Below are 12,740 nucleotides of genomic sequence, written 5' to 3'. Positions count from 1 at the left end.
ATCAGCATCATCTTCATCATCATCTGGATTTACGTCTCTACAGGAGCACGACCCTTTCTAATTTTAACAGACTTCAACAAAAGGAGGTTCACATTTGCCAGAGGCAAATGGAGGATCACTTCTTAATCTTAACATAGGTATTCTTGAAAATATTGAAAAAATCAGCTTGATTAAAGCTACCTACATCATCTTGTTTTGGCTCTTTGTCGCTGACATAGCCCGACGTATTAGCAAGCTGAAGTGGCAATGGGCAGGGCACATAGTACGCAGAACTGACGGCCGATGGGGCAGAAAGGTTCTGGAATGGAGGCCGCGTACCGGAAAACGCAGCGTGGGGCGTCCACCTACAAGGTGGACCGACGACATCGTAAAGGTAGCAGGGAAGCGCTGGACGCAGGCCGCTACCAATCGATCAACATGGAAAGCATTGGGGGAGGCCTATGTTCAGCAGTGGACGTCCTGTGGCTGAAATGATGATGATGATGATGATGACATCATCTTGTTATGAAACTGAAAAATAATATCCACCCTGACAGCACGTGACGTGTCAACAGTTATGTAGTATTACGATGCGTGATACGGGCCCATCGTCAAATGTCGGCGCCACCGAGGCCCACTCAGCGGCTGGTAATTACACCCGGCTAATGTTCGCGTTGATTAATGGTTTCACACTCACTCATAACACGGGATACTAAACTCATTGTGTGACAAAGACGACCATCATGTTACATGAACTGGCCCGTCTTTCGCGCTTTTCTTTGTTTTATTAGAGGAAAAGGGGCCTGTTGGTGCTTGAGTGCCCAGGGCCTCCAGGATAAAGACGGCGCTGTACACGAGAATAATCGGAAATTATGGCAGAGGCAGAATTTTTCTGCTCTACTTGGTCAAGGGTTGGCGATGCCTGTCAATGATTTGTTTTCCCTGATGAATTCTCAGGAAACAGACTCTTCACCATCATGTGGTCATATTCATATCATAATGTTTCTTGACTGACCAAAACCACAGGCCAATTCCAAATTCTGCCTTTTAAAGAAAAGTTCTTCATGTTCAAATCCCAATTAGCTTCGGTTTACCGTCACCACGTAACAGTTCTTGTCGCTATTACGACCATTATTTACAGCCAAAAAATATAATAAGTATTATTATAGGTACGCAATCAGTTTTGTTTCACCACGAGAAAACAACTTTGGTCATTACAACTTGGCGCTCTCATCAAAAACATTAATTGAATATTTTTTCCGTGGATTGCTCAAAGTCAATTGTCCAAAATACGAGGTCGTTACGTGGATGTAATATCCGGCTTAATAAATGCGTTCGCGAATATTGCATCAACCGGTCGCATTAACATGGCGTCCAGTCTTAGAAAGGCACGCATATTAACTAGTGTTATTTGTGTGCAGCAGACACCAAAAATCAACCAATTTTCCTATTGAAACTTGAATCTTATTACATTATACTAAGGTTCAAGATCAATTACAGACTTGTGACTTGTAAAAGGTTGATGTGCCGTTAACTGTACCAATGGTACACCATACTGGTACTTTTTGTATGGTAGGAATGAGCAGATGGTCCATAGAACTGGCTTCCAGACATGTGCGTTTCATGGGGAGCAGCCGACTTTTCAGAAGCTCGTGTCACACGATATTTGCCCAGCTGCAAGTTAAAGTAGATACCTATTGGTACAATAGTTGTATTACTTTATAATGAAGTAGGTCTTACGACGAAGATCGATGATGCCCGATAACAATTTGTGTGAAAATAAGAAAAAAAACTAAATTTATATGAAAAATCCTCGAACAACTTAGAAGACATCTGAAAAGGTTCAATTCAATGCTTTGTACCTACGTAGGTCGTGAAACGTGAAATACCACCAGCCTGCTGACACCAAGGCTTATTCATAATAATATCAAAACATACTTGAAGAAACAATGGCCCATCAAATGATCCTGCTATCATACCGAGTAATAAATTCGCGCAAGTTCGAGTCTGACAGCGTTCACCAGCCTAACAATAGCCAGCTAAGCGTAGGATTATTTTAAGACCGCTCATAACAACAATCCAGCGCTTTCGTATCTTAATAGTTCTCGGGATTTCAGAATGCATACAGGTCAGATAATTTTGATAACGTTTGCCCTCGGTGGGATTTGAATTCTCAAATGCAAAACCTGTTGACTAGTTGATTTAAATCACAATTGAAAAATAACTTTCTCATAAGATTGTCTGACATTGGTGGTATGGTATCTATTCAAAAATATATAATGATATTGTTCGAAATAAAAGCATTTATGCGTTTCTGAAAATAAATAACAGATTTATTGCTCAAAACCTAACTTTACAGTTTTCAAAACAAAATTCAATTTTCTATTAAATAAAATGTTAGCTCACCTGAAAATAAATAACAGAATTAACATTCAAAGCTCTTATTCCGTCTCATTAACCGATTTAAAACAATATTAAGAGCGTTGTCACATTTTTCATGCAGAAATCGAGAATTTGGCAGATTTCGAAATGATTTTAGTCATATAATTTATTGTTATAGCTTCTTTTGACTTATATCATCGTAATTATCGTACGTTTTTACGGAATGTCTATTGACAAAATCTCGTTCAAATTGGATTTTTGCCTACGAAAACAGCGAATTTCGAAAGCCCGATTTCCAAGTAACTCGCGAAGGCACAACTTTGAACTAATATTACAACAAATGTATTTCTAAGTAANCCACCCTTTTGATAATACCTATTCAACAAAAAAATAATCGTTCAAATTGGTTTATAATCGGCGGAGATATTGCGTATAAAAAAGTTCATCCCCAATTTTCCACCCTTGGGGGTTGTTTTTTTATTATTAAATTTAAATGGGACCACCCTTGAGGTATTACCTATACGCCGAAAAAAGATTTGTTCAAATCGGTTCATAATTGGCGGAGTTATCGCGTAACAAACATAGAAAAAAAAAAAAAAAAAAACATACGGGTCGAATTGAGAACCTCCTCCTTTTTTGAAGTCGGTTGAAAACTAGTTACTGATCCTGAAAGTACTTTACGAGTTCTTTCAGACGGTACCAATAATAGGTAACAGAATAAACTGGATCTATTTGAAAATTCAGTGTTTTCAGCTTCCATACTAAATGTGTGCCAGCCACACAATATTAGAAGTGTATTTTTTTATCTATACTTATAATAAATCTGTAGAGAGGTCCATTCTGTACATGAAATATATTTTCAAAATAACTATCAGGGGGTGATTAGTGATCGATATGCCAAAAATGCAATGAGTAAAATTTTTGTCTGTCTACGGATGACTGACGGATTTTGACGAAACTTGGTACTTGGTATTCTTCATACTCCTGGGCAGGTTATAGTATACTTAGAAGCAGAGTAGTGAAGGGAAATTTTGGGAAAACGGTGTGCAGCATTAAGCCTAAACGGCTTATCGTAGGCACTTGAAATTTAGAAGGGACGTAGCTTAGGTACCGTAGAGGTGCACTAAGAAAGGAATTCCCGAAATTCCCACGGGAACGGGAATTAGCGGGAAAATCGTTTTGTATGAAAAATCTAAACCGCTTAAGTTAGACGCTTGAAATTTGGCATGCAGGTATCTTAGTAAACTTAAAGCTTAGTTACAACAGGATATTGCAAAATTGCCACGGAAACGGGGGTTAGCGGAAAAGAACATTTGTATGAAAAAATCTAAACCGCGTAAGATAGATGAAGGGGGTAAAACGGGATCCACGCGTACGAAGTCGCGGGCGGCCGCTAGTAAATAAATAAACTCTTAAAATAAACTGGTAAATTGCATTCTTATTTTAAAATTACGTATGGAAAACAATGGTTTTAGGCTTTCCTTGCTATAAAAAGTTATCAAGATATGAGTGCCATGACTGTGGTAGTACTAAATGTATGGAAGATGGAAACTTTGAATTTTTGGATAGATCCGGTTTATTCTGTAATATCGATAGATATTGTTGGATAGAGCTTGTAAAGCTCTTTCAGGATCAGTAACCAGTTTTACGGCATCTTGTTTAGTTTTTAATATTAAGTCACTGAACCAAATTTCGGACAGATCCAGTTTATTCAGTAATCTATTTATTAATACCATTTGATAGAGCTCATGAAGCGCTTTCAGGATCGGTAACTAGATTTTTAATCTCTTGTATAATTTAGAAATAATCGAGTGAGATAACTTATCGTTTCCACTCAATACTAGTTGTAAAGATCCGCGTCTAAGAGCTGCCAGAAGTTTTAAGCTCAATCGTGCAATAAATTCATCTATACTTATATGTGGGAGAATATGTGTAATTTTTGTTATTTATTTACGTATTTAATTTCATTTTTTGTACAAATGTTGATTTTTACAAATAATAAGTCACTAAACGACTCGGCGTACAAAATACGCAAGCAAGTTCTAGCTACCGGTTCTCCCACCTTGCCACCGAGCTTGTTTACTCGTTGCTATAAAAGGCGGCTACGGCGTGTCGACAGCTCAGACGTTGTTCAACCGTCGGACACGGCACATCGGTGCTCTGAACTGTCTCCATTATCAGGTACCATTGTTTTATTATTTATTTTGTTAATTACATACTGTTATTATGCCGGATTGCTTACCTATGTGCTGTTTATATAATAACGTAATAAATATATAATATAATCATTATTGCTCTATAAAGTTGCTTATATATAAGCTTAATAATGCCATATATAAAGTATTTGTATATTATAATAAAAAGATATTCTAATTTTACTGTTTTTGCTTTCTTTTACTCCCACATCAGAAGTGGGATCGAGGGATTTTTTTTAAACCCATACTACGCCTACGAACAATTTGCATTTCAGGTTACGAGATTGGGCATGCAGCCTCCGGACGAAACCAGGTCGGATGAGCCGTCTGCAGGGTCGAGTAACGGCAGGCAGTCACCCATCTTGGCACCACGAGCAGCATCGCCTTCAGCCACTCAGGGGAGTGAGACTCCGGGCGGCCCTACTGCCGGACAACATACAAGGACAGGTTTCGTTCCCGTTACTTTTATGCAGACTATGATGCAAGAGATGATGTCCAAACTTATAGAGACTACTGCTAGTGCTTTTAATACTTATCACTCAAAGCCTGGTCCTCGTGTCCGTAATTTAGACAATATTTATGTCCCACCTTTCGATCCTGATGATCGCGCCGACACTATAAAAGTTTGGTGTGACAGTCTAAACGACTTAAAAAGAGAATACGAGTTGACTGATAGGGAAATTCTTAATTTGTCCCGTAAAAATTTACGAGGACGTGCGGCCGAATGGTCTCGGCGTAACTACACAACTTTGACTACCTGGTCGGAACTCAAAACAAGGCTTGTGGAAACATTTGCAGATGAAGCGCGCTACTACGATGACCTCACTCTCTTCATGGAGTACACCAGTGAGCAGGCAAGCAGTCTCGCCGAGTATGCTACGCGGAAATGGGAGCTTGCCAGGAAGGCGATTGGCGTGGAGATGACTGAGCAGCGACTAGTCGAGGCCGTGATATCTGGTATGTCAGATTTTCGTATACGTTCTGATTTGTTACGTTTGACGCCCAAAAATTTGCCGCAATTGATTCAAAGCCTAAATTCATATAAACGCAAACGATCTAGTAAAGACACTGACCAAAGTATTCCACCCAAGAGAACTAAGACCAGCAACTTTGATAACAAACTAAAGCGTTGCCACAAATGCCAAAAGTTAGGTCATTTACTAAAGGACTGTCGTTCGACTGTCGTTACTCAAGAACCTCAAAAAGAAGTTTCTCTACCATCTACCTCTAACAGTAACAAGCCTATTGTTACGTGCTCATTTTGCAAAAGAAAAGGTCATACGTTTGATAACTGCTTTCAGCGTCTTAAGAAAAACAAGGACGAAAAATCACAATCAAGTAATGTCAATTCTGTAGTTATGAATAACGAAGCGTTGTAAGACTGTAAATATTGGTGATCGTGATTTTTCGTGCCTGTTAGATAGTGGGGCCGAATGTTCACTAATTAGGGACAGCATAGGTGATTCCGTTAAAGGCAAAATATTATATGAGACCACGATGTTAAAAGGTGTTGGAAACAACTCATTTTATTCATCGCGTAAAAAGATTTGTGAGATCTGTATTGATGGCTTGACCCTTGAATTAGAGTTTGTACTTGTACCTGATCAGTTCATTCAGTATGATGTTTTACTTGGACAGAACCTATTCGAAATGCCTGGTATTCAGGTCGTCTTTACAAAAGAAGATACATATATCTCTCGCGATTCATATTATATAAATGTTGTTCACAATTCTGATCCAATCACTCTGAATATTGGCAACAATATTGACTCTCTATGTAAGCAACAATTACATGATGTCCTTAACTCATGCTCTGATATGTTCACGTCTGGCAATCAAGTCTCTCAAGTCGCCACTGGTGAACTGAATATACGTTTAAAGACCCAGGAAAAATTAGAGCACTTTTGAATTCCCCTGTACCAAAAAACCAAAAACAAGTACGCCAATTTTGTGGCCTTGCTGGATATTTTCGGAAATTTATTCCTAATTTCTCACTCACAATGATATTATACCTTTATATGACTTGACACGGAATAATGCCAAGTGGAACTGGACATCAGACCACGAATCTGCCCGCAACAAACTTCTGGAGTATTTAGCTTCAGAACCGATATTAACTTTGTTTGATCCAACGAGAACTATAGAGCTCCACACCGACGCAAGTTCTGCCGGGCTTGGTGCGGTGCTTTTTCAAAAGCATAATAACGACTTTAAAGTTATAGAGTACTTTAGTATGCGCACCACCGAAACGGAAAGCCGCTACCATTCCTACGAATTGGAAACATTGGCTGTAGTCAGGGCGATAAAACACTTTCGCCATTATCTTTTGGGCAGACCTTTTAAAGTAATTACTGATTTTAACTCCTTGAAGGCTTCTCGCAACAAAAAGTAATTGCTCCCTCGGGTTCATAGGTGGTGGGCATACTTACAGTCATTTGATTTTGAGATTGAGTATCGAAAGGGTGAACGCATACCTCATGTTGATTTTCTAAGTCGAAATCCGACTGACCAATCACAACTAAACATTTGTAACATTCATAATTATAGTGATTGGTTGGAAGTTGAGCAATTTAACGATCCGGAAACCAAAAATATAATAGATTCTTTTAATAATGGGACAATTGATAAAGATCTTTATCTTCGAGCTATGACATTCACAATGGCTTGCTTTACCGTATCTTTAATACAAAAGATAAGAAGTCCAAGAAATGTCTCTTTGTCCCTAAAAGCTATCGTTGGCATATCATTCAACTTTATCATGACTCACTTAAACACTTTGGTTGGTAAAAACACTTTGGTTGGTAAAAGACTGTTGAAAAAATTCGCGAGCAGTTTTGGTTTCCGAATATGGTTAAAAACACTCGTAAATATATTGATAGCTGTCTTACCTGCAAAATTAACAAAAGCGAATCCGGTTCAAAACAAATATCCCTACATCCAATCGATAAGCCACCTGTTCCCTTCCATACCGTTCATATGGACACTACCGGCAAAATGAGTGGTAATAAACCAACTAAACAATACGCTGTGGTCTTTGTGGACGCATTTAAAAAGTTTTGTTTCATTAAGCCAGTTAATAATCTCACTGCAACTGCCACAGTTAACTGTTTGAAGAAACTAATTTATAATTTCGGAACCCCTAAGTGGATTGTTTGTGATCAAGCTGCTGGTTACACGGGCAAGGAATTTAGGAGTTTTTGTGATCGTTGGTCAATAGATGTGCATTTTATTGCCAGTGGTGTTAGTCGCGCAAACGGACAAGTCGAGCGAATGATGAAGGTCTTGACCAATTGTTTCACAATAGTTGAACATACCTCTAAAAGGAGTTGGAAAGACGCTGTTGGCGAAGTCCAGTTAGCTATTAATAGTACGTTCAATAAGAGTACTGGTCAAACGCCTTTCCAACTCCTAATGGGTTGCAATCAGTCACCTCCAGCTATATCAGCCTTGTTACAAGATGTGGAACGTCTGGACCTAGAAACTTGCCGTTCTGAAGCAAAACTCAGAATGGACGAGCGTGGTCAAACACAAAAAGAGCAATTTGACAAAACCAAAGCAAAACTCGTTCCATTTAAAGTTGGTGACATAGTTTTAGTCAAACAAAATTTGCGATCTATTAATAAGCTTGACAGCAAGTTTCGGGGTCCATGCGTTGTCACAAATGTAAAAGACAATGATAGATACACTATTCGAGTGCACGAAACAGGAAATGAATTATATGTTTCACACGATAATTTACGGTTGATGTCCCCTGATTTGGGTCATGTACTAGCCGATTCTCTAGATTGTAATGAATAATATTGTGTTCTGTGGGTATTTTATCAATTTCTATCTATTTACTCTGCGCCTGGCCAACGCAGGGTAAAGAATTTGGTTATTGATAAAGTACTTTTAGGTCATGTGAATTGGCCAATTTTTGTGCCATGTGATTTGGCTTACTGGTCATGTGATTTGACCACCATTTATTTGTAGCCATGTGATTTGGCTTACGGGTCATGTGATTTGACCGCCATTTATTTGTAGCCATGTGATTTGGCTTACGGGTCATGTGATTTGACCACCATTTATTTGTAGCCATGTGATTTGGCTTACGGGTCATGTGATTTGACCGCCATTTATTTGTAGCCATGGGATTTGGCTTACGGGTCATGTGATTTGACCACCATTTATTTGTAGCCATGTGATTTGGCTTACGGGTCATGTGATTTGACCGCTATTTATTTGTAGCCATGTGATTTGGCTTACGGGTCATGTGATTTGACCACCATTTATTTGTAGCCATGTGATTTGGCTTAGGGTCATGTGATTTGGCCATTACTTGATGTCATGTAATTTGGCATAATCATTATTGGTCNTTGTCATTGTACTGAATCATGTACTGAAATTGTACTGAACATTGTATAATTAATTATATAATACAATCTGTTGAATACTGAAGTGAATAATATTGTTCAGTCAATATAATATAATGTCTGTGGGAGAATACGTGTAATTTTTGTTATTTATTTACGTATTTAATTTCATTTTTGGTACAAATGTTGATTTTTTACAAATAATAAGTCACTAAACGACTCGGCGTACAAAATACGCAAGCAAGTTCTAGCTACCGGTTCTCCCACCTTGCCACCGAGCTTGTTTACTCGTTGCTATAAAAGGCGGCTACGGCGTGTCGACAGCTCAGACGTTGTTCAACCGTCGGACACGGCACATCGGTGCTCTGAACTGTCTCCATTATCAGGTACCATTGTTTTATTATTTATTTTGTTAATTACATACTGTTATTATGCCGGATTGCTTACCTATGTGTTGTTTATATAATACATAGTATAATTATAACGTAATAAATAAATAATATCATTCTTGTGTTTAGAAAGCTTATCTAATCATTATTGCTCTATATAGTTGCTTATATATAAGCTTAATAGTGCCATATATAAAGTATTTGTATATTATAATAAAAAGATATTCTAATTTTACTGTTTTTGCTTTCATTTACTCCCACATCAGAAGTGGGATCGAGGGATTTTTTTAAACCCATACTACGCCTACGAACAATTTGCATTTCAGGTTACGAGAATGGACATGCAGCCTCCGGACGAAACCAGGTCGGATGAGCCGTCTGCAGGGTCANTCCCACAAGTACATTATGTGGTTTTATTATTATTTAGGCAGTTAAATATTGCACAGTATTTAGTTACACCATTTTCTTTATTTTCTTCCATCATACACAAGAATACGCGTGCGTGAGTCAATGCTCGCTCGTATGTGGGCCCTTGTCGAATAGTATCCTGTAGGTGGGCCATCGTGCGTGTTTTGTTTTCGATGTAAACTCGCGGAGATGAACAGGCCTGCCCATAGTAAGCCCAATAAACCTATTCTATTTTAAGTGCAATCAGGGCCGTCTTTAACCTACTAGGGGCCCTGGGCATTTAAGGATTAAGGGGGGCCCTTATAGGGTTGCCAGGTCCTAAAACACAAAAGCCGGACTCTGTGCTTCATTTGGCCGGACATTTTACACTAAATGTATTCCATCATCATCGGTTGCCCAACATCCTGATGCGTGCACTTGATATTATTCTGGTGCTCGACTTTCGCCTGTCCTAAAGTCATTAGGACAGGCAACCCAAGGCCCTTATCATCTGAAAAAAGGTCTTATTAGCAGATGGGGGCCCCCTCGGTCGCGGGGCCAAGCACGTGCCCAAAGTGCCCAGTGGGAAAGAGGGGCCTGAGTGCAATAGTTACCGGTGAAGGCCTGCTTGAAGTCCGCGAGTATTTGCGCGGCGAGTTGCGCGCGCGTGGCGTGAACGCGCTCGCGCAGCGCGCTGAGCTCGCGGATCGAACGGTACGCCTCGAAGTGCTGCAGCACCTATTTTTTTATTTTTTTTTTTTTTATTTATTGGTTTACCAACAATTGTACAATAATACATACAATATAACAAAAAAATCCATTGATACTATGTTCCAAGAGTACAATATACAGGGTGTCCCAAAAACAATGGATAACCCTGTAACCATCGATAGGCCTCGCCATGATCTCCCTAACGTCCATTTTTGACCCCCGTAAAAATATCACCGATTTCAAGATTTTTAAGTTTTTGTGTATTTTTAGAAAATTGCCACCTGCGATTACTTTTTCTCATGCCATTTCTACAAATGAGGATATTTTTCAATCTAGTTTTTTTCCTTATCACAAGTGATAGTTAGGCTATCAAAAGAAAANCTGTATCTTACCTGATCGTAAGTGACGATCAGGCCGAAGGTGGAAGCGAGCTTCACCCACGAATCCTCAACCACGGAGGAACTGGCTATCTTACCTCTAACTGCCGAAATACAACAATGCATTGTTGTTATGGCGACAGAGTTAGGTAAGATGGTGGTAGCTAGCCAGGCGGACTTAGAACAAGCCCTACCACCAACCAAACCGAACAGAAAAATCTGTCCCCACTGGGAATCGAACCCGGAACCTCAGCGTCTTGTAGGTAATTGTTGATCTTCCGCAATATAAGATAATTATAAAATAAGATATTTTCTATTTGACTAACTAATGAACTACCTGTTCAAGTTCAGTGTGAGCTCTATCTACGGTACCACTAGTAAATTAGATAAATCGGTTTTATCGCCAAAGTCTACTTGTGGATGGTGAATAATGATGATTGTGTCGGAAATCTAACTTAGGGAGTAAATAGTCTATTCCACTTAGGGCTGATTTTTCAATCGTCGGATAACTTTTAACTGAAGAATAAGTTTGTCATTTTGGCATATTTCCCATACTAAACCTGTCAAAGTGCCAAACTTATTCTTCAGTTAAAAGTTATCTGACGATTGAAAAATCAGGCCTTACACTAACTAAATTATTTCCTTGGACTTTTTCATAAATTCCCGAATCGGTAAGTAGATACTAATCCCCTTATTAATAAAAAGTTACACCTTGGATGAGCCTTGGATTAAAATGACATTTCCATACTAAATGACAAAACTTAAGCCAGCCAAAACTAGGGTGTAATATAAAGGCCGTTAGTGATCAAGTGTTTTTGCAACTATGTTGCAGTTTTTATTGTTAGAGGCTGGTGACACCGTAAACGGTGGTATAATAAAAATCAGTTTTAGACCTATTTTATAAATATTTACTGAACTTTTTCAAATTGCCCGTCGTTTATAGCACTACAAAGCCTGTTAAGCCTGATTTACAGCTTGGGCTATCTAGGAAAAGTTGAAGAGCCCCGGAGGATAGGTCTTGGGCCTTGGAACCATTACGAATTTAATCATAAAAATACAAAAGGAATTAAAAGCGTAATGCCGTTGCAAAATTGATGAAGTATCTATATTACAAAATAAACTAATACCCTGCGTGATCGAATCAGAAATGAGGAGATCCGTAGGAGAACCAAAGTAACCGACATAGCTCGCAGAATTGCTAAAATCAAGTGGCAGTGGGCGGGGCACATAGCTCGTAGAGACGATGGCCGNGGGCAGGCCTCCTACTAGGTGGACCGACGAGCTGGTAAAGGTCGCGGGAAGAGCCTGGATGCGGGCAGCGCAGGACCGTTCATTGTGGAAAACCTTGGGGGAGGCCTTTGTCCAGCAGTGGACGTCATTTGGCTGAAACGAACGAACGAACGAACGAAACTAATACCTGGCCTTATTGACCTGGAGTAACCATGTCTTATATACTAGTTCAAAAGATTGAAAGTTTTTAAAATTGTTTATCATTTATGTGCTTCTTTTCTGACAAAGAGAGCATGTATTAAGTACAAGACTAAACTTTCGCGTTCCATTTCGATTAAAATAGAGAAACACTGGTCTCAAAGCGACATTTTTTACGTGTTTACATTAACGTGAGTACCTTTGTGACTCATTTAAAAATGTTTTGTTGTTTAACCCAAGCGAATCGGCTCAATCGTGCAAGAAATTAATAATAAATAATTCATTTTTTTTAATAAAAGCAGGAACCGTGTTACTAGATCAGTGCGATGATATTTGCCGTTAACTAAGTATTATTTTCACTATTACTAAATTCTGCATTCAAAGGCTCGTTTAAAAATATTTTATTACCTACAAGGAAAGCTCTTTGCATACCTACTTATCTTTAAAAATCAAATAAGTAAGTAGGTAAGCGTACTTAGTTTCGGAAATGTTTGATTTGAAAGCTCATCAAATATTATAGATTTTTTTTCCAAAGAGGTT

General features: G+C 38.8%; 1 protein-coding gene across 1 annotated transcript; it reads left to right on the top strand.

The window, feature by feature from the left end:
* Window positions 1-4,289: 4,289 nt before the first annotated feature.
* On the top strand, window positions 4,290-5,947 carry LOC114354343 (uncharacterized). Its single transcript, XM_028306678.1, has 2 exons — window positions 4,290-4,542; window positions 4,832-5,947. Exon 2 carries the CDS (start codon window positions 4,847-4,849, stop codon window positions 5,933-5,935), a length of 1,089 nt encoding a protein of 362 aa, XP_028162479.1. The 5' UTR covers window positions 4,290-4,542; window positions 4,832-4,846; the 3' UTR covers window positions 5,936-5,947.
* The last annotated feature ends 6,793 nt before the right edge of the window (window positions 5,948-12,740 follow it).

The sequence above is a fragment of the Ostrinia furnacalis genome, unplaced genomic scaffold (genome assembly GCF_004193835.3).
Source record: "Ostrinia furnacalis isolate ACB-3 unplaced genomic scaffold, ASM419383v2 OfSCF2040, whole genome shotgun sequence".
Taxonomy (NCBI): Eukaryota; Metazoa; Arthropoda; class Insecta; order Lepidoptera; family Crambidae; genus Ostrinia; species Ostrinia furnacalis.
This window is presented reverse-complemented; position numbering and strand designations above follow the sequence as displayed.